The sequence below is a fragment of the Syngnathus floridae genome, chromosome 17 (assembly GCF_059516105.1).
Source record: "Syngnathus floridae isolate MCC-2025c chromosome 17, RoL_Sflo_1.0, whole genome shotgun sequence".
NCBI lineage: Eukaryota > Metazoa > Chordata > Actinopteri > Syngnathiformes > Syngnathidae > Syngnathus > Syngnathus floridae.
Window position 1 is genome coordinate 9,198,787 of NC_142429.1, and position 22,135 is coordinate 9,220,921.

At 42.1% G+C, this 22,135-nt stretch overlaps 3 protein-coding genes across 9 annotated transcripts; 1 reads left to right on the top strand and 2 right to left on the bottom strand.

Annotated features, from left to right (window-relative positions):
• The first annotated feature begins 184 nt into the window (after positions 1–184).
• On the top strand, positions 185–16,037 carry atp2a1 (ATPase sarcoplasmic/endoplasmic reticulum Ca2+ transporting 1). 7 transcript variants are annotated; one of them, XM_088358394.1, is made up of 29 exons: positions 185–258; positions 1,216–1,555; positions 2,627–2,776; positions 4,773–5,188; positions 5,857–5,979; positions 6,069–6,205; positions 6,491–6,508; positions 6,754–6,836; positions 7,851–7,955; positions 8,527–8,665; positions 8,742–8,822; positions 8,882–8,967; positions 9,035–9,190; positions 9,267–9,408; positions 9,481–9,647; positions 9,731–9,819; positions 9,884–9,986; positions 10,052–10,183; positions 10,253–10,375; positions 10,453–10,671; positions 10,848–10,959; positions 11,038–11,261; positions 11,360–11,580; positions 11,649–11,851; positions 11,920–12,005; positions 12,107–12,240; positions 12,363–12,480; positions 12,561–12,678; positions 15,891–16,036. In XM_088358394.1, the coding sequence occupies exons 6-29, from the start codon at positions 6,088–6,090 to the stop codon at positions 15,908–15,910; spliced, it is 2,997 nt and encodes a 998-aa protein (XP_088214520.1). In that variant the 5' UTR covers positions 185–258; positions 1,216–1,555; positions 2,627–2,776; positions 4,773–5,188; positions 5,857–5,979; positions 6,069–6,087; the 3' UTR covers positions 15,911–16,036. The 7 variants fall into 7 exon arrangements, with proteins under 7 accessions (XP_088214520.1, XP_088214521.1, XP_088214523.1 ...); XM_088358395.1 differs by having other exon boundaries at positions 4,977–5,188; XM_088358397.1 differs by having other exon boundaries at positions 1,216–1,361; positions 1,483–1,555; positions 2,627–5,188.
• On the bottom strand, positions 13,789–18,274 carry rabep2 (rabaptin, RAB GTPase binding effector protein 2). Its single transcript, XM_088358411.1, has 12 exons — positions 18,051–18,274; positions 17,170–17,325; positions 16,906–16,976; positions 16,505–16,843; positions 16,316–16,411; positions 16,152–16,250; positions 15,902–16,009; positions 15,353–15,434; positions 15,221–15,232; positions 14,959–15,113; positions 14,772–14,888; positions 13,789–14,707 (listed from the first exon to the last, which is right to left on the bottom strand). Exons 1-12 carry the CDS (start codon positions 18,094–18,096, stop codon positions 14,603–14,605), a joined length of 1,386 nt encoding a protein of 461 aa, XP_088214537.1. The 5' UTR covers positions 18,097–18,274; the 3' UTR covers positions 13,789–14,602.
• A 355-nt stretch (positions 18,275–18,629) lies between these two features.
• On the bottom strand, positions 18,630–22,016 carry LOC148384274 (uncharacterized). The gene is made up of 12 exons (XM_088358401.1): positions 21,776–22,016; positions 21,284–21,395; positions 21,079–21,172; positions 20,917–20,971; positions 20,713–20,853; positions 20,474–20,634; positions 20,222–20,320; positions 19,994–20,139; positions 19,720–19,891; positions 19,517–19,629; positions 19,289–19,373; positions 18,630–19,198 (listed from the first exon to the last, which is right to left on the bottom strand). Exons 1-12 carry the CDS (start codon positions 21,891–21,893, stop codon positions 19,142–19,144), a joined length of 1,353 nt encoding a protein of 450 aa, XP_088214527.1. The 5' UTR covers positions 21,894–22,016; the 3' UTR covers positions 18,630–19,141.
• Between the last annotated feature and the right edge of the window lie 119 nt (positions 22,017–22,135).

Consider the following 22,135-nt stretch of genomic DNA (forward strand, 5'->3'; position numbering starts at 1 on the left):
TCTGGTGACATTATGAAGTTAATGGCAGTGTACAATATTTAAAGTACTTTCTGAAAACATGTTAGAAAGTTTCCTATATTGATGTTGAATATCAATGTATATTTTTTTGTTGAACGTTGAGGTAGAAAGTTACGTCACCACGCCTTAAATCTCGCGTGATTTATATCAGCTTATCGCGATTGTTGCAGTCGGCGCGAAGTGGTAAATTGCAGATGCGGCAGTTAAAATGGCGAGTATCGTGTGCGTATTTGCCAAAAAGTGAGTATATATATTTAATTGTTACTCCTGTTTACTGTTGTGCTGTTTGTCTGATATTGTTTCGTGTGTTCGCTGTTTGGTTGGTAGGTTCGGCGCGCTCCTTTAAGTTTTCCTCGCATCGTACGAGTAGCCGTTAAGTAGCTCCACGGCGGCTAACGGTCGCTAGCAAGTATGTTTTCTTGTCTCGATAATACATATATATATATATATGTATATGTGGTTTTGTATTTATGTTTTTGTAGTCAAAACAAATAAGACCTGTTCATTTAACCGGAAGTGTATGGTAACCGAGAAAGCTCAATTCAAATGAACAAAAGCGTGACAACTTCTTAAAATTGTTTTAGAATTAAAAAAATAAATAAAAAATGAAACGGTCATACTCTTTCCAGACAACAAATGAAAAATAATCCTGTATTTATTTTTTTTCAATTTTGGTATTTTAATATTAGAATGAAATATAAAAATATTAAATATTGTAATAACTTTTTAAAATCACTGCTCATAACGTAGTGTCCAATGATCAAAAGAGACACAAACCCATAAAGATCACCTTTCACTTAGCAAACAAGAAAATGCGTCACAGGATCTGATGTTTTCACATCTTTGTCCACTTGAGCGTCCGTCTGCGGCCCTCGTGTGTCCTCCAATGAGTCAAGTGTGTCTCCAGCAGCTGTCTTGTATTAATCGCCACGACCTTGCTGCTACTCAGCTCTCCTTGGAGCTGCCGTCATTACCAGGATAGCTCATCGCACAGCCTTCATTAGCAATCACTGTGAATCTTTACACTTCATGCTTATGTATCTTCTTAAGCAATTAGCGGTATGAGAGGGAATAATCACAATTATCATTTTACTGAAGGGAATATTTGTATCATTTCATCTCAACCAAGCTTAGCAGTGTAATGAAATGTAACTGGAAAAATGAAAAAAGAAACTCTCCATCTGTGTGCTTTCTAAGCTCCAACACATGATATGAGGACCAAATGGAGGAGGATGGATGGTGAAGATGATGGAAGGGCAGGTGCAGGTCATGTGCTGGACATCCACAGCTGAGTCGCAAACACGGCAGGTCACCTAGCAACCGTGTCCACCCTGGGGGACCTTGTAAGGGCCGAAGCTCGGGTGAATCGAAGGGTCAACCCGGATCTACCTTCAAACATCACAGTGTGCTAAAAATAGGCCAACGTGCGTGTGCACGCATGCGTGTGTATGTGTGAGTCTGCAGTGGAGAAAATGACTGCCTGAAGCAGTTTCATGGAAGAAGTGACATGGAGAATACGTCGAAGGAGGAAGGAGAGGTGAGACGTAGGCCGACGGGTGAAGTGTGACGTACTATCCGTATGCTACTGGAACACAACCTTTTTTTTTTTCTGCCTTCTAGAAATCCCTTATCCCTTTTTGTCTTGCTCCACAGTACACACCACATCTCCTTTTATAAAAAAATACTCAAGGACAGTCGTTACTATTAATAGGATGTCTTGTCAACTGGACCTTCTATTCTTCTGCGTCTCATTGTAGACCTGACTCTCTTTACGGGTTCAATATCAGCATTTATTCTTATTTTAAGACTTTTTCCTGCAGACATAGTGTTTTATTTCCTGAAAGTCCACCGTCATTGTTTGTCATGACTTCCATAAGCCACTGCTGAGGATGCTTTCCAAACATCACTGACAGACTAAGTGTTACTTGGCTCTTCTTTCACCACTTTGGCTCCTGCCCTGGAGCTCCACGAATGCCGCCGTTAATTTATAATGGCAGCCATTATCAAATGTCTCATTGAGGCCTTAGAGCTCATACCCAAATCAGTGTTTCTTATGTTCATGCAGTATGTCATTAATACAGTCATACTCGTGAACGCTCGTAATTTAAGATAATCATTAGGAACTGTTGCACAATTCAGTTCAAAGCATCATTGTCACGTGTGTGTGTGTCCCAGGAATAGGGCTTGGTGGGACAGTACTTAAAGATTAGCACCATTCCAACTATACACCTGTTGCATGCAAACATCCTTAAATGTACACTCACACTTTGTCATACACACACACACACACACACCTGTTTGATGCATGCCATACACTCAAGTCAGTCTGACTGTCTGAATAATTGCCTGTCTGGTTGTTTTTTTTGTTCTGTTTTACACTAACATTTGTATAAAACTCAGTATTTACAAATATGCATTTTAAAAGGCACTTTGCCAAGATAGTTTGAGAAGTTATCAGCAATGTATGCTAAACCTTCATGATGCTTGAGTGTGTAAACAACACAACAGTGCCCCCAGTTGGACAATAAAAAAAGGTGACAGGTGATAATCACTGGTCATAAAGTGTTGTCCCCCGCTCACCTCCGTGTCTCTTTTAACTTTTTCACAGTGGTGTTCTTCAGTTTCACCCAACGCTCATCAATCATCCTGTCATCACGCCCTGTTTCTTGTGCCCAGTGCATCGTGTCATTCCCAACCCTGCCTCTGCGATCCGGCCATTAATGGGACTGGGAAGCCATTTGGGTAAAGCCCCGCATCAGTGAGTACAGCCAGTCATAATACGGTATTGCCATTCTACTCCCAAAAAGGTATCAAATATTTATTCCACTCATTTCTCTCCGGCAACTAAGACTTTCGGGCTTGACTGTATTTCCATTACTTCTATGAAAAAAATTAATTAGTTAAAAATAATGAGATATTTAATAAAGACAATCTAAAAAAAAAAATTGGGATAGCTACTAAGACTACTTCTTGTAAATGCTTACATGAGGAGCAACTTGAGAGTAAAAAAAAAAATAGCAGCCAATAAGAATTAAGCTAGTGTGGATTTACAGAGTGCATGGCAAATAAATAGAGAGGGCACAAGCTGCTAATGAGACATTCACTGATGTCAGAAGCTCTTAAAAGGCGGAACAGGTTCCTGTAAACAAAACCACAACACTTGGAAGAGACACCCTGCACTACCAACGTGTACTGTATATGAGCGTGTATATTTAGATGTGTTGTGTGTTTTAACTTGGGACCTTCTGGATCAGTTTCATCACAAAGCCCAAACACATCTTCTGTAGAGGAATTGGCACTTCATCAGTTTACAATTTTCCCACCCATGAAAGGAGGGTCCAAGTGTGTCCTTGCTACCACTTCTGAGGGACACTCACGCTTAGGAGCGCATCCATACCCGGGGGGTCACATTCCAAGGGCACGCGGTGGAAAAGTAGTGTGGAGAGGACAACTATCATAAGCCAGAAAAATTCTTAGATTACTATTAGCATGCACTGGGATTTAACCTGTCACTATTATAGTAATTGTATCTTAAAATGATGACCATGAAAAAAATTTTTTCCGATATTCAATATCGGGTCATCTCATGTGTGTTTATTTTATGTCGACTGTAAGTGCGGCAAAGACTTTTTCGTAAGTCACTTAGAAGAAAAGCAGAGCCTGAAATAACCACCTGAAGGTGTGAGCACCAAGATGGCCGCTCTGTGCGAGACTTTGTTGTGACCTTTTGCCTGCACATTCAACATTTAATATCATCATATGATAAAATGCCTCAGCACACTTTTCACTCTGTACCTTAAATCAAATAAATCCAATTGCCCACTGTCATGACATCACTCATAAATGCAATGCCCACCTTGATGTAACCTTCAAGACTCGGTAAAGCACCTGGGGGGAGGGGCTGAGCGCTTCGAGGGGTGTCCTTGCTGGCAGGGTGTCACATTCTCCAAGCTCCCTGAAAGAACAGTGAAATTCTGCCATTGTGTCATAACTGCCTGCCCACATGCCCACGCCACTATATTTATACCAAAGGAACACAACTGCTGTTCTCGGTTCAGTTACAGTGGAGTACTTCAAACCGCAGCTGCCCGCCTTCCCTCCCTCCGTTCATGATACCACACAGACTAAACACATTGTTGCTATTCTCCTGCTAAGGACTTCCCGGATCCATCACGATGATTAGCCGCCGACACGGGTGTGACTTACATACCCGCCTCCACCCTGCCTGGTTACATCACATCCAGTTCAAGCTCCTATTTATTATGCACATAATCATTCAATGCAGAAGCAAAATGTGGAATGCAAATTAGAATTTGACATTTGACAAAGCAATCAAATGAGTCAGCCAACAAGTTTCTGACTTACACATTTGGGGTTTCTAAAAAAATTGTTTTTTTTTCATTGCAGGATGTTGACTGGTGACTATACTATTCGCTTGTGAGCTGCTCCATGAAACCATATACGTACCTTCCGTGCAAAACAAGCGAGGGTTCCATAGTGTAGTGCAGGGGTCCCCAACCCCCGGTCCGTGGGTCACTTGATACCGGGCCGCCAAACCGCACAGAAAAAAAATATATATATTTTTTTATCAACGATCAATTAATTCAGGTCAAGACGCTTGTCCCGGTCATGTGAGATGTTTCCCCAGTCAAGCCTGCAAAAATGAGTAAAAATTTATTTTGAAAAATGTTTAAAACAAAAATGGGCGTTTCTCTCCCAATTACATCCGTCAGTGCACCTGTGTCTCTTGACAGGTTAATTCCGGTCAAGACGCTCATCCCAGTCACGTGACGTGTCACGCCAGTCGAGCCCGCGAAGCAAGCAAAAATGAGCAAGGAACTGAGATGTTTGGAAAGCTTCTTTGGAAAGGGAAAAAAGCCCAAGAAGAAGAAGCTACGACTTCTAAGAAAAGCTGCATTTTCTGGAGTCCTACTTAAAATATGGCTTTATCCCCACAGGTGACTGACGAGCCAAGCCCACTCTGCATATGTGGCGGCGACAGGCTAGCTAACAAGGCAATGAAGCCTTCAAAACTGCTTCGGCACATGGAGACCAAGCATCCTGCATTCAAAGACAAACACTTCGGGTGTCATTGTCTCTGAATACGCCTAGATGGGACCGGCTCGTTTCTGACAAACAAGCTCAGTGCTCCCACTAATTCAACGTAATGGTGAGTTTTACTTTTGTGTGGTTTATACTTGGTTTTGTGCCATTTTATTTCATCGTATTTATTAGAAATGTATTATTTATTCATATAAATGTATTTATTTATATAAAGGCTGGTCCGCGAAAATATTTCTGACACGTAAACCGGTCCATGGCGCAAAAAAAGAACCACTGCATTAGAACACACAAGATGCAGCTAGAGTTCAACACTCCAAATAATAACCATTATTATATTTAAACATCCATGATAGCATCAATCAAAATGACTTACTCCCTCTCAAAAATGCATCTTCCCAAATCTTGCAAGATTAAAGTCACAGGTCAATTGCAAGGCACATTAAATCAAATAATTCACAATTGTATGTCTTTCTGTTCATCCCCAGCTAAGTGAATGAGTGCGAACACGTGCACGCGCTTACACAAAGTAATTGCACGTGTCCATCAGTTGTCCCCTAGGTCTCATTCAGAAAGTGTCACCCCTCCTGGTTGTCTCTCTTTTACACATCTTATTTCCAGCAGACCCCCTCTGCAGTTGTTAGCCTCAACCCCCTCCCCCTTGCGGTGTTATCGTCCAATGACGAACGAGCGCATGGTGAACAGGCACCAATGAGAGAACTTTTTCACACGTATAAAACTTTTGAGAGCACTTTGCCAAGTTGCACTTTCTGTCAGTCCGGGGCTTCTGGAGGAGAGCGACATCCCATAGAGAGCGTGAGAGAGAGCGAGGGGGTCGAGTCAGTGTGAACGCAGAGGGGGGGTTGCACCTTTTTCACTCCCAAACACTTGAAGAAAGTGGTGGGTGAATTTCCTTCGACTTTGCAACATCAGATCAGCTGATGTGAGTATGGCTAAAGCGTGTTTAACGTCTCCGTGTGTTCCCGAAGCCTCTCCGCTTCAGCCGGGATGGAGAACGCACACGCCAAAGAGTCGCAGGAGGTTCTGGCCTACTTTGGAGTCGCTGAGGACAAAGGCCTAACGCCTGAGCAGTTCAAGAAGAACCTGGACAAGTATGGCTACAACGGTGAGAGTGTGACACGGATGGAGGGATGAGCAGAAGGATAGAGAAATCAAATGTAGTGAGAAGGAAAGTGGTCAGGATTTTAATATCCAGGAGGAAACAAATGCGTTTGTATGATAAAATGACCAAGCACAAAAGGTCACAAAAGGTCGTTTAGTAAAGCCACTATACAATCGGTGGTGCATTGAGTGACTCGTGTCACTTAATGCAAGCAAAAATATCAAACGGTGCAGTAAATGTAGTAAAGTTGTCATTTGGGTTTGCTAATCTCTCATTCTTCACCCACAGAGCTGCCAGCGGAGGAGGGTGAGTCTGGCTTTCTGTCATCCATCTTGAAGCATAAATGCCATACGCTGACAAGCGAGACGTACATCTAACACCCTACCATCAGTTTCTGCTGTGCATGGGAAATCTATCGCACTTGCATGCTCAAAAACAATAAATCAACAATATAATAACATGAATCTGAATGCAGCTGAAATTAGTACCATGTTCCACGCAACCCTCAATATGCATGTTTAATTTAATTCATTTTAATGCATTTCTTCCAGGTAAGAGTATCTGGGAGTTAGTAGCGGAACAATTCGAGGACCTGTTAGTCCGAATCTTACTGCTGGCCGCCTGCATCTCTTTTGTGAGTTGGATGCCTTTTCATTTTGTAAAAGATCACATTTGTACTTGCTAGACAGGCTGAAATAAATGTAAATCTTAAATTTAATCAACTGTCCAATTCTCAATTGGCATCAACAAGTTTACATCAAAACCTTGATAAACCCTTCCTGAGTTCTTCAATTACATTACAACTGGTGGCCTCACTCCCACCTCTGTTGTTCTCTCCAAAACAGTTTAGCAGAGGGAGGCGGCACACATTGTCTTAATCTCCCATCTCTACCCTCTGGCCTGCCTACACAGCTGTCACCATGGCCTTAGAAGGCCCGATGGTGCCGGTGTGTATGCATGCGTGTGAGAAAGAGAAAGGCGGGCTGAAAAAGAGCGCGCCCCACTATGTGCGTGCGTGTATGTACATACACATGGCCGGAGCTTTATTTTAAGAAATTCTCAAGCCAGGAAGAGAAACTGTATCCTTGGACAAAGGTCAGGGATGGAAGGAACGAGGGGCGGCTTGCAGCAGCAGGAGATTGAGACCCAGAAGGGTGCTGGGGATTGGGTTGCACAACACCATTGTTTGTTACGATGACAAACGGGAGCAATAGATTCGGAGTCGTGTATGCTTTCTAAAAGAGAGAACAATAAATACTGGGAATACACGGCTCCCCTAATCATACGCACAGGAATATCCCGCCGCTGCCATGTGCTGACAGGCTTGGAATTTTCTGGAAGTCGATTGTCTTTGATTGGAGGCGAGGTGAAAGAGCAAAAAAATACAAGTTCGATTCTACCAAAGAGAGATGTCAGGATTTTTTTTTTTATGGCTGGGAATTTGCGCCACTGGCCTGAAACTAATCGGTGTCAATGTCAACATGACATTAGCCTATTCCAAAACAGACCCCCATGTGTAGTCGCACGGAGCTGTCACGCACAGAAGCACACTTCAGTGGAAAGGAGCAATAATGATACAAATTTGACAAAATCACAAAATTATTTCCACATTGTCATACTGGTTACTTTTTCTCTCTCACTCTCTCAGGTACTGGCTTGGTTCGAGGAAGGTGAGGAAACAGTCACAGCCTTCGTCGAGCCTTTTGTCATCCTCCTCATCCTCATTGCCAACGCCATCGTTGGTGTGTGGCAGGTCAGTGATTCCACATAAACACACACAGGAACAATCGCAGGCAGTCTCAAGGACACATACCTGGCCCCGCAAAGGCCGTCTTTTACACTCACCTAAATAGACTCATATTCTTAGAACCAGTCACACATAATAAATTATCAGGTCGCCGTTCTTTTGTCCTTTGCGGCGTGCTCCTTCCAGAGCCGCGGCGAGAGCTTAAAGTTCACGTCGAGCCGGAATGAGCGGCATGACATCAGCAAAGCGGTAAGGGGGGGTGAAAGGTTAAGCCCGGCTTGCGGAGGTGCAGAGGGGTATGGAAGAATTACAACCGACCTGCCTTGAAGACTCGACACGTAAAAATACTTAGAATGATCACGTTACCATCCGTGTTTGACGGAGGAGTGGAGGGCATCAATACGCTGGCAGTCATTTGGAAACTATGCACGAGGATTCACACATGGGGGGGTATGAGAATGGAGAGGGCTTTACACGTTGAGGCAATGAGAGGAACGGGGTGTCAACTTCTGTTTGGACTGATGTAGTGTTCACCTGAAAGATCCCTATAAAGTTTTTTTGTATCTATTTTCCGTAGGAGCGTAACGCAGAGAGCGCCATCGAGGCTCTGAAAGAATATGAGCCGGAGATGGGGAAAGTTTACCGGGCGGACAGGAAGAGTGTGCAGAGAATCAAGGCCCGGGAGATTGTTCCTGGTGACGTGGTGGAGGTCTCTGGTAAGTTTATTATTTCATAATCTTCTCCAGTGAGTTAAAATCCATAAGCATACTTGATCTATTTTTTTTTTTGTAGTTGGTGACAAAGTACCAGCAGATATCAGAATCATTTCCATCAAATCCACCACTCTACGTGTAGACCAGTCCATTCTCACTGGTAGGTGTTGTCATACATGAACTTTGCAAAGAAGTGTTACTGATATTCTGGTTAACCAGGTGAGTCAGTCAGCGTGATCAAGCACACCGATGCCGTCCCGGACCTCCGAGCAGTCAACCAGGACAAGAAGAACATGTTGTTCTCTGTGAGTGTCTTACAGTTTTACTTCAAAACAAACAAGAAAAGGTCATGGCTTAAATCTCTACATTTAGGGCACCAACATTGCTGCTGGAAAAGCTACTGGCATCGCCGTAGCAACTGGCGTCACCACTGAGATCGGGAAGATCCGTGACCAGATGGCTGCCACTGAGCAGGAGAAGACCCCTCTGCAGCAGAAACTTGATGAGTTTGGAGAGCAGCTCTCCAAGGTGGGAGCCCCAAACAAGACATTAAATAAAATCAAGACAATAAGGCCGATGACTATTTCAAAATTGCCCTCTCCAGGTCATCTCCCTCATCTGCGTGGCAGTGTGGATAATCAACATCGGGCATTTTAATGACCCAGTCCATGGTGGCTCATGGTTCCGGGGTGCAATCTACTATTTCAAGATTGCTGTGGCTTTAGCTGTGGCTGCCATCCCTGAAGGTAAACTCCAACATGAGGTCCAATATCCATGACTTCAGGCCAGACTAATATATATGATTAAAACCATCCCAGGTCTGCCTGCCGTCATCACGACCTGTCTGGCTCTGGGAACGCGCCGCATGGCCAAGAAGAATGCCATCGTCAGAAGTTTGCCCTCTGTAGAGACCCTGGGGTGCACCTCAGTCATCTGCTCTGACAAAACCGGTACCCTCACCACCAACCAGATGTGTGTGACTAAGGTACATTCTCATTCTTAGTGTATATTTCCGGAGGAAGAATATTCATTTCTGGAGAGTTGAAGCAAAAATTGTTTTCCTCACAGATGTTCATTATCGATAAAGTGGATGATGACAATGTGGCTCTCGGTCAGTTTGACATCTCTGGTTCCAAATATACACCTGAGGGAGAAGTGTAAGTAGATTTGTGTCCATGTAATGTATAAAATGAACAAATTCAAGTTGTTTTGTTTCTGTAGGACAAGGAGGGGCATGAGCGTAAAATGTGGCCAGTTTGATGGATTGGTTGAGTTGGCCACCATTTGTGCTCTTTGCAACGACTCTTCGCTTGACTACAACGAGGTCGGTCGAGCGCTACAGAGATCACAAGCGTCAAATCATCTAAAATCCTTTTTCTCCTTTTGCAGTCGAAGGGAATTTATGAAAAAGTGGGTGAGGCCACTGAGACGGCTCTGTGTTGTTTGGTGGAGAAGATGAACGTGTTCAACACCGAAGTGCGTAGCCTGTCCAAGGTGGAACGAGCCAATGCCTGCTGCAGTGTAAGTCCAGCAAAATCCGGTTCACTGAGACAAATCAATTTTCATTCATTTTCGACTTTTTTCTGACAGGTGATTAAGCAGCTGATGAAGAAGGAGTTCACACTCGAGTTCTCCAGAGACAGGAAGTCCATGTCAGTCTATTGTTCTCCAGCAAAGTCTGGAAAAGCCCCAGGAAACAAGATGTTTGTCAAAGTGAGTGAATACAAACTGAGCAAGTCACCTCGGAAGAGAGCCAACAAAATGATGCCACATTGTAATTGTGTTACCAGGGTGCCCCTGAGGGTGTGATTGAGCGTTGTTCCTACGTTCGTGTGGGCACCACTCGACTTCCCCTGACTGGGCCAGTCAAAGATCACATCATGGCAGTAATCAAGGAATGGGGGACAGGGCGAGACACTCTCCGTTGTTTGGCACTGGCCACCTGCGATTCCCCTATGAGGAAGGAGGAGATGAACCTGGAGGACTCCACCAGGTTTGCAGATTATGAGGTGAATGACTGCTATGATATAATCTTGGATTGAAAATAGGGGTAGCCCAGTTCAAATGGATCTTGGCAGTGAATGAGTTAATAGAACTTCTTTTGAAATCTTGATTGTACACACGAACTGATTTCAAGTTTTTAGCCGTGATGATCAATAATCACTTTTTTTTTTTTTCTCATTAGACCAACTTGACCTTTGTGGGCTGCGTTGGTATGCTTGACCCTCCACGTAAGGAAGTTATGAGTTCCATCGAGCTGTGCAGAGCCGCTGGCATTCGTGTCATCATGATCACCGGTCAGTGGTTCACAAGATCTCCCTCAACTTGAGTTTTGGGAAAAGACAAGGTCAGTTATTCCGCTTTGGTCTCCTCAGGTGACAACAAAGGCACGGCAGTGGCAATCTGTCGTCGAATCGGCATCTTCTCTGAGGATGAGGACGTCACTGGCAAGGCCTACACCGGTCGTGAGTTTGATGACCTGTCTTCTTATGACCAGAAGAACGCAGTCCGTAAGGCTTGTTGCTTTGCCAGGGTGGAACCATCCCATAAATCGAAAATTGTTGAGTTCCTCCAAGGCTTTGATGAGATCACTGCCATGGTGAGGAGACAAACATTCCCTGAACTTGGAATAAGCTTTCCAATTGGTCCGTGGAGGTCACCTAATATCTATCTATGCTCCTTGCATAATTAACACAGACCGGTGATGGCGTGAATGATGCCCCTGCCTTGAAGAAGGCGGAGATTGGTATCGCCATGGGCTCTGGCACTGCAGTTGCCAAGTCAGCCTCTGAGATGGTCCTAGCCGATGACAACTTTTCTTCCATCGTATCTGCTGTCGAGGAGGGCAGAGCTATTTACAACAACATGAAGCAGTTCATCCGCTACCTCATTTCTTCTAATGTAGGCGAGGTCGTCTGGTAAGTACTTGATGATGATTTGACGAGGTCGAGAATGCTCAAGCTAACCCTTTTCCATATTTCTTCAGTATCTTTCTGACGGCAGCTTTGGGCCTGCCCGAGGCTCTGATCCCAGTTCAGTTGCTTTGGGTCAACCTTGTGACTGACGGGCTTCCTGCCACTGCTTTAGGCTTCAACCCTCCAGACCTGGACATCATGGGCAAAGCCCCTCGATCACCCAAGGAGCCCCTGATTTCTGGTTGGCTCTTTTTCAGATATCTGGCCATCGGAGGTAGGAAATCGTTTCACTTGCTTCCCTTTGCTTGCCAAATCAACTTCAACGTGGCAAATGTTTTGCAGGTTACGTTGGTGCTGCAACTGTCGCTGCAGCTGCTTGGTGGTTCCTGTATTGCGAGGATGGACCGTTGGTCTCCTTCCATCAACTGGTTAGTGTTTAAATGATTAGAGACAACTCTGCCCAAATCTTTGATTATAGACATCTACGGATCTGCCAAATAACAATTTTGAATGTTTTCTTGGACTTTAGTCGCACTTCATGCAGTGCAGTGATGACAATGAGGACTTTGCTGGAATCCACTGTCATGTGTTTGAGGCATCTCCTCCAATGACCATGGCTCTGTCCGTGCTGGTCACGATTGAGATGTGCAATGCTCTAAATAGGTAGGACTAATGAAACAGTGCTCCCACAAATTTTTGGGAGTTGCATAGAAGAAGAAAATTGCAGAATGTTTCAAAACTGCTCAAACACCAAAGAACCTTGAGTAAATCTTTTCTGCCGCCAGCTTGTCAGAGAACCAGTCCCTGATGCGCATGCCCCCTTGGAGCAACCTCTGGCTAGTGGCTGCCATGACCCTCTCCATGTCTCTTCACTTCATGATCATCTATGTGGACCCCCTGCCCGTGAGTCTGACCTCCGCTTCTACTGCCTCTCTCATCTATCTCCTCCTAATTGGGAAAAAATGTTTTCGTGCTTCCTGTAGATGATCTTCAAGCTCACTCACTTGAAAGTAGACCAGTGGATTGTGGTATTGAAGCTTTCCTTTCCAGTCATTCTAATTGATGAGGTCCTCAAGTTTGTGGCTCGCACATATCTGGAGGGTAGGTTTATATTTTTTTAAGAGTATTTGTAATATTTTTTATATTTATTTATCTATTATGTATTTATTTATTATATATATATTTTTTTAAAATATTTTGGAAATATTTTCAATAGAATGCAGAAAAAGAACTACCCCTAATTATTTATAACATATTAAAAAAACATAATCTCTTTTTCCCTTCTTCTTCCAAATGACACTTTCATATGCTTCCTATGATGATATCTAATTTTCCTCCCTTTGAATGCTTTCTTTTTAACTGTTCCCCTCTTACAATCCAGTTTAAACCTGCCCCCCCTCCTCCAAACCCTGTAACAAGACAAGGTATTGCTGGCCCCAAGGTTTTAGCATCTTCAGCATTATGCATGTCTAACATGAAGTTTCATGTTAGTCTGTGTTTCTACCATGCTTTCTGCATAGCAAAGTGGAGCTCGTGCTTTTTTTTTTTTTGCTTGCTGCAATCGCTGCACTATTAGGTAATAAATCAAGTCGTATTAAGTTAACAAGTATTTAAATATTTAATAGTATAAAGTAAGATGGAACAGTTCTTTCTAAATACTGAGAATGGAAAACAAAAAACATCTCAAAATGCATGTTGGGATTCTACACGGCATTATTTACAGCATTAAGGCCTGAGTGCAAATGTAAAGCTTTGGAAAGCCGTTATGACAAATGCTTTTTTCATAAATAGTCAGCCGAGTGTCGCATGACAATCCCAAACTGCTCGGCAAAAGTGAGCCAAATAATTTTAATTATTTTTCTTTTGTTTTCCGACGCAGGGAAAGTCTAAAGACAAAGTGCACCGACATTGAGCTGCCACAAAGCGAGGATGAACGAAAAAGCGACTGAGCGCTCCAAATGAAAGAGAGCTAAAGAGCGCGCTAACAGTCACTTGACGTGATCTGATAGAAGAGAACATAAATAAGCCATCTGAAAATACACCAAGCTGCAAAATATTTTTTTTTTCTGTGTATGTACTGAAATTAATACATAGGTCAGAGTTAATAATGATAGCGTTCTATTCTTAAAGAATAAAGATATTTAAAGAATGTTGGATAGCTGTTTAGTTTGTGGGTTTTTTTTTCTTCAATGACATACAAGGTAGACTATATAAAAGTTCATAAGTAAAGTTTATTGCTGCTCACTGACAATATCCAGCTCTTATGCATTCATTATGTATTGTATTTTAATGTAGAATTAAAAGTGACATTTGAAGATATCTCTTCAAATAGTGTTTTTGACAAACAAAAATGCTAAGTGTCATACATGGTGTCCATGTGTTTTCTGCACAAACACAAAATGTTCAATATTGAAGGTACAACAATCATTTGCTGGAAATAACGTTTTGGTTGATAAGACAAAAGTTAACAAAGTTAAGACAAGAATATTTTAGAAAAACACATGACTAACACTTCAAAAACTTGGATCACTTCATAAACCGTTATTGCATTGCGTCCTCTTTCCAAAAAGATGGTTACAAAATGTTTATACATATGAAAACAATTTGAAAACCATGTTAAACTCTATGAAATTAATAAAAATGATTAGAAAGCCATCACTGGATATGTAGTGGGTGCATTGTCAAAATATAGACTTTGGATGTTTTAAATAATGAGCTAGTGTGGTTTGTTGGTTAGGCATCATTTACAAAGTTCAAACATAGATTAGCTTTCGAGCATTGCTGAGCTGCCTCGGGCTTTAATGAAGTGGAAAAAGGAGAAAGAATCACTAACTTTCTAAATATTTAATGTTAAACCCCTTTGAGGTTTTATTGTTAAAATATATTATCTGTCCTAATAACATGGTTTAGTGTAAGACTGCGTTTATGTGCAGACATTGTTGTCGTTCTCTTCAAAATTGCACATTGCTGTTCTTACTTGAGCATCATTGGTCCATCTTTTGGCTTGGTCAGTGTGATAGCAGAATCATGAGGCGTCTGCAGGCGAGGAATCGGCATCACTCATTCCCTCCTCCAGGATCTCCCTGACTTGTTCAAGAGATTCCGCCTGTCGTATTAACTCCAATTTCACCTAAGGGAGAAAGCAGAGTCAAATACAGCACTGGTTTTAAAATCATTTAAGATTAATTTCATACCTGCAGTGATTGAGAGAGCTGAACAAAGTCTCTCTGGACAGTCTGGCTGGTGTCCACCTGAGAGCGCAGGCTGATCACTTGACTGCGGAGCTCCAGGCACTGCTCATGTAAGGCCTCCTGCCAGACACAAATATAAAACTCATTATTATTAGTTCCGTTGCTTCTATTGATCGAGAAGTTGACTCACATTATCACTATTGAGTACTTTGTTGTTGCCCTGCACATGAGAAAGCGCCACCCGCAGGGCGGCCAGTTCAGTGCGGCAAGCCATTAGCTCTTCCTCAATCAGGTCCTTCTGGGCCTGGATCTTCTCCGTCTCGGTTTTTAAACTGGAAAACTGAACTGTGGAAGATAAGCACAAATAACCTCATTTGAAAGTGCACTTTTATATCATGCCTTAGGTTTGTTAATCATATTTAAAATAAATCCAATGTGTTTCATACGCTTACCTTCTAGCATTTCTGAAGTGGTTCCGTGTATGAGCAGGTACATAAAAGAGAATAAATCCAAAATATGTTAGTCAAGCAGAAAATAAAGCTTTGAATATTAACCACAAAACCAACTATAATCCTATTACAGACCATTCTCCTCTGCTCGGATGTCAAGCCGCTCCCTCAGGTTGACAATCTCAATACGGAGGCGCTCCTCACAGTGCGCCGCCTGCTGGTTAGATAAGAGCTCACTGTACTATTTTTTCCCATCATAATTATATGTACACGAGTAATTATTTTAAAACATTCTCAGAGAACAGCTGACAAGTGGAATGGTGAAAAGGAATGTTTACTACAAGAACACACTGCCACCTAGTGGCCATTGTAGTTATTACATGCGGCCATAATTAAGCCTTGTGAATATTTAATCAGAGTTACTGCTCATAAAATGAGCAGCTAGAACATTATGCTACATTTCTGCTGCAGACAACTCCTTATTGAAGAGTGGTCATGACATCACAGACATTTTGGTCAAATTCCAAACATTGCTGCTTATAGAGAACTTTGAGGTACCTTTTGAGGTTCCTCTGCACTTTGTTATACTTGATTTGTTAATTGTCTTCGTGCATTTCAAACTGTTGGTGTCAAAATGGTGTCCTGCAGCATTTTTTTTTTTTTTTGTAAACAGTAATACGGCACCTGCCGTGATGCTGGGAGCGATGAGCCTGTTACCTCATCCTCAACCGGATCTCCTTTCAGCCTGGACAGCTCACTGCACACCTTTTTCTGGGACAGCGACAACTCGGACTAGGTTTGCACACAAACATCACACACTTTTAAACATATGTACCATTTCAACACCACATGTAATACTTGATAAGGTTCAACATTTGTGTATTGAAAAATGGAGAATGTGTGAGACCAAATGAAGTTCATCATCATCACTCACTAGTCGACTCTGGACTGACGTTTGTGACTGGCTGAGGGATTTCTGTAATTCCTGAAGCAGGGCCTCTGATGACTGGATCTGAGACTGAAGCACTGATACCTGAACACACACACAGATGACATCCTCACATAACTCAATTTGACTTCTGCTGTGTATAGGTCTACCTGTTTGTGTGTGTGGTTGGTCTGCGTTGCCAGTTCTTTCTCCAATTCCTCCTTCTCTTCCAAGAGTCGAGTCACTTCTCCTCTCGACTCTGACAACTGTCCAACAAACGATTGTAGGCATGAATGTCAACAGTTGCTAGTCTATTATGTGCCCTGTGATTGGCTGGTTGGTCTCCTTCATGTTCTCACCTGAGCATTGAGTGCATCCCAGTCGCTATGAGTAACCAGCCGGTGGCCGGCTGGCGGCAGGTAGATTGCTTCGGGCACCAGAGTTCCTGTTGAAATCAGGGAGTCTGTGTCTTCTTGAGCGTGGAGCTTTCTAGGTAGGGAGGGGGTGTCTATGGAGAACGAGGACAACGAGGCCGAGTCGCAGTTCCGCAGTGAAAAATATCCTTCCGTAACATTCGGTGGGGCTTCTCCCTCCGGTACAAGTTCAGGGTCTACTTGTTGGCCGTGTAACCTGTCTGGTGATGTTTGAGAATCATTGCTGGTGGCCTCTGTGTCCATTTTGCCCTTCTTTCCACTCGCCTATTAGATGAAGAAAATAGTGGCATTGAATCTGATCAACTTGAAATTTAGATAACGCTTACCTCATTCTGGTTACTTGCTCTCCTCCCCTCAAGTAGAGAGGCTATCCTGGATTCATACTGTGCTGCTGTTTCTGTGAAAACATTATGGAATTTGTCCACAATGGGTCGAACTTGGTGGTGGTGCTTCTCTTACATCAAAGTCTTTCTATTTTTATTGCCGTTTGTTTCATGGGCCCACCCATGTGTTTAGTTAGATCAATTGTGATACACATACTAGACTAAAACAAATGACTTAGGCACATAGTGTGTATATTACGCACTGACCCCTGAGAGCCTCTTGAAGAGACTGGATCTCTTGATCACATTGTTTTTGTAGCTCTGCCAGTTCCTCCCGTTTGCTCAGTTCGCAGATGGTCGCCACACCCTGCCAGTGTTCGACTTGAGCTCGACACTCCGTCAATTGGGCTTGAAGGATGCCTTCTAAAAAAAAAAATCCAAATAATGATCACAACAATATTCATCAGCATCAAAAATAGTTTGTGTTCATTTTATGCAAACCTGTTATGGCCTGGAGGAAACTCGTGCAGAAACAGGGTGAACAAAGCTTTCGTTTCCTGCTGATCTATCAGCTTGAGTGGCTATTGTTTATGTTGTGCCTCCGGATGCTATTTCAATAATCAGATCTTTCCTATTCGTCGACAATTTGCATGTTTATGCATTATTCCAATTTGTTACAAACAGTACAAGTTGACTAGTACTATTAGCAGTACTAAAATTAATCCCGAGGTGTATGGTTAAGAAAGGAAATAGCCTACAATATTGTCATGTACAAAGTACAGTACAGGTGTAACCTTACGATCTGTGACGTCATAATATTAAAGACAATGTTACACGAGTAGCAGAACTGATGTATGACGTAATTTATATAATAATATTACAAAAATAACAATTCCATATTATTATATAAGAAGTGAAATGATCGAACAATCTCAAGTAGAGAGAAATAGTTTTGTAAAAGTATTACTGGGCAACCGGTGAGCTAGTGATGCTAAATGCTAACACAGTCAAGTTAGTTGCAGCTTCAGCAGGTTTCATAAAAAGTGAAGTGACAAGTTCGGTTGTACATGAGACGATCGTTTTACATCCACCGCGCTTACATGCGAGACATGTCACACATCCCAATGCAATATTTTATTTAGTTGTACCTGTGTCTTCTGTCGTTGAGCTCATGCTTTGACCAGACAAGTCCATCAGAAGACGAAAAATGTCACAACCAAAACCAGACGGACGATGACGATGAACTTGCGCAAGGCATTTTACAATTACTAAGAGTCTAGTGTGGAAATGATCACTCGTACAGCTTCAACTTCAGGAAACAACTTTCCCCGGTTTAAGCCTGCGGAAATCGCGTCAACCTCCTTCCTGTGTCCACCTCGCGCTCTCAGTCTGGAATTTATTTACGATGGCTGAAGTTGAACAGTTCTTTGCAGAGGGAAGAATACAATTTAAAAGATTTCCCCTGCAATTGCAATCTAAACTGCAATTGTAGAAATGCATGTTGTGCAATTTTTATAAACATAACATTAATGATATATTGCGTCTATTGATCACATTCCACAAATTCTTTTGCATAACCATTTTCGTCATCATCTGACATTAGGTCTTTGCTCCAAGAAAAATTACACATTCTGGAATTTTAAGCTATTTAAATCTTTGGGCTTTTGGGTCCTTGACATTTTCATGGGTGTAAACTGTAAACAAACAAGCAGCAGAGACAAAGGAAATGTTTTGTAAGTTGAGCATTTTATTTCTTTTAGTTAAGCTTTTGGGGAAAAAAGGGAATGTAAAAAGCTGAAATTAATACAGTATTCAATTCCTCCTAACAAAACACTATATAAAATTCTGGTAAGTGTAAAAAAACAAAAGAGCAGTAACTAATACTAAAGCAGTGCCATATAATTATTACCCCAAAATTCAGTACCATTGACAAAGAAATACTATAAATGCCTTGCAAAAAATATTCTATATACTGTAGAGTGGTATCAATGTGACAATCGTGATTCAGTCGACAAATATAAATTGTCCATAGATAATGAATAAAAAGTCATAAGACCTGTTTGCTACGAGGCCTTTCTCTTCTCAGGTAATATTTCACAGAAGTAATATCTAAATCAAAAAAGTCTATGGAGGACATTTCCGTGGGTGTAGTTCAAACAAAATCTCATCACAAGTTATTGCTGTATCCAGGTGGCAGTGTTGTTGATTTATGTTTGGTCCGAGTTGTCTATTTCAGTCTTTAATTCATGTCATGATCGCTGACACTCTGCCGCAGATAATCTTCGTACAGCTTTTTCTGCAAGACAAAAGAACAATTTAATATGCTTAAATGCTGTTGTTTATTCTGATACTATTACAAGAAACCCCAACTTTCCACACGCACTACCTTTTTGGTCTTTGCCACCTCCTGAACAAAGTCCAACTTTTCTTGCAACTGTCTTTTCTGCTTTCCTGACATAGTTGGTTGAGTGCTGCAAAGAGTAAACACTAATTAATTCTCCTTCTGCATGTGTAGCAAAAGATTGTGTTTTAATGTTCACTTCCAATATGCAATTAATATTATATACTATTATGGGTGAAAAATATAACTGGAACAGAGATGTAATTGCGGTACCTGAAAGAGAATCGTGAAATAATGAGTAGGAGGAAAGAGGCCAGGATCATCCCACCGCAGCCGTAAATCTGCTGTTCTCGAGGCATCGCTTCAAATAAACGTATTGCGGGAACCTAGGGAGGTCACAAAGCCACAACCGTTTCAGAACTGACAGCTCAGTCAACAGAAAGAAAATTGGCACGCCATGTACAGAGGACACCAACCAAATAAAGAGACAGGGCTTCGATTCCTTTGCTGCCCAAAGCTATCTCCAGAACCTCCTTGGACAGAGTGCCCAGTAGCAATACAGCCAAAAGAGTCATGGGGATGCTGAAGCCCAGTAGTGTCAGGAAACAGCTCTTGCAGCGCGCCCTTCGGTTCTCAATGCTGACCTGCCTTTGAGATAAAAAAAATAACGACGTGACACTTAACCTATAGTCCAAAATTGTTATTACAAAAGAATATTTTATTATTATGACTGTTTGTTTTGTGTAGTACCTGTCATTGGTTATTTTATCAGTGATGGCTTCACTAATGATGTCACAATCCTTTTCCAGAGAGTTGAGTGTATTCTGAACTGTCTGATTGATGGTCTTGTCGATGGTGCGACACACCTCCTCAATCTGGTTGACACAGCGGCTCGGCTACAAATAAAAACAAGCACTTCAGATGACAGGATAATTTGTTGGATGTAAGGCTACAAGGTGGACAGGCATTGAAATGTACCTTGTTTGGATTTGGAACGTAGATGGTGGGCATGTCAAAACCGCATTTGTTCAGTCCTGGTCGTTTACAGAGCTCCTGGACAATCTGCATCATTACTCTCTGAAAGAATACACATGAAGGATCTATAGTGAGAGTGAGCACAAAGACATATGATATTTTGATATTGATATTTACTACTTGACTTTATTTAAAAAAAAAAAATCTATTTAGCTGACTGCAGGGTGGGGGAAGGCCCATTTACTTTGCACCTACCTGTCGGTCAGACTCTCCCCCGGCCTCATCCGCCTTACTGAGGTAGAAACGCAGACGATCTCCATGTTTGTCATTCAGGGCCTCCACAATGTTCAGGGTACGTTTGCACAGAGCCTGACCCATCGGGTCAAAGAAGACCAGAATCAAGTCACAGAGATCACCTGAGTAGGGACATGAGGAAGGCTATTGTTTTTACCACACTGCATAGAAAAGAAAGATACGTTGAGGTCTTGACGCACCTAGCCACAGGACAACTTCATCCACGTTAAAGGGATACTTCATATCACCATCCACCAACCCAGGCGAATCCACAAAAGTCACCAGGCTGAAACGTTTCTGCCGTGACGTGCAGATTTCTGTGCTCAGATACTCTGCTACGCCTAGAAAGCAAACAATAGGAATAATAATATAGATACAAATGTCTACTTTTTATGAAAGCTCACCTTTAAACTCTTGCAGAGGCTTGAAGTGGGGATATAAATGAAGGGTGGCATTTCCCTAAAAAAAAAAAATACAGCAAGTATTGTTTGAAGATTTGTTGGCATGGTTTGGAAAGTGGGTTTTGTTATTTTGGGCTCATATCAAAATTTTAGAAGAGATCTTACCGTGAGGGATTCTCTCTTTCGTCCACTTGTAACAAAACTAAATCCCTGGGTCTCGATAGCAACACCAGTGCGCTGAATATGCTCTTCAACATACCTGAAAGCCAGAAACACGAAATGATCACCACTCAAATTAGAAAAAGGAGTCAATGACGATAGGTTATGGAATCAAATTTAGTTTGAACGACCAGGGTGAAATATGATTTACCAGTTGATGAATGAGCTTTTCCCAGCAGAGTGATTGCCCATCAGCATGACAGTAATTTTCTTCCTGGGGGCCAGCAACTTTACACCCACAGATTCAGCTACAGCAATCAAACCTGAATACATCCATAATTGTATTAAGAGTAATTGAAATAATTCCCCGCATAGTCGTAGTTCAGCATAGGAGCATTTGCACACTTTTGAAGATAATTTTTATTGTAATTATTGAATATCTAATATGTGATTGCATGTATAGTGTTATTTTAACATTAATAATTAGATTTATGGAATCTAGAATTTCTTTCGTCGGCTATGTTTAAGGCAGACAGTGAAAAGCTCGCCCGCCCATTGAGTGAATTTGAGATAAAATAATCGAGCAATTATGATAACGATCCCCAAAATCAGCTTAAATTATCTAACTACTGGTTAGCTATCTGCAGATCCGACCTCAGCTTGCTAGCATGTCCGCCGGCTAACTTTTTCTGAGCCAACTCACCACTATCGGGTTCGGTGTACAGTTGATGACAATCCCGCAAAATGCGCTCATCGCATGTTACACCGCTAGATTTTAAGTCGGCATTTGCTGCGCTCCTACTTTTTCTTTTTCCAGACATTGTTCCGTTCACAGATATTCTAATAAAGCATCTGCAGCCGCAATTTCGAGTTACAATGAGCGAAGGCTCCTTGTTTAGTTTGAATCGCCCCGGTATATCGAAACGCAGGAAAATGACGTCATAACCAGGCCACGTCGGCGACTTGAGCGGCTTTTTGTCGCAGTCACTTGTGGGTAATGTAGTTTTTAGCGTACAAACTGACCAATCGTGTTTTCTAAAATGAAGTCAGTTCATTTAATATA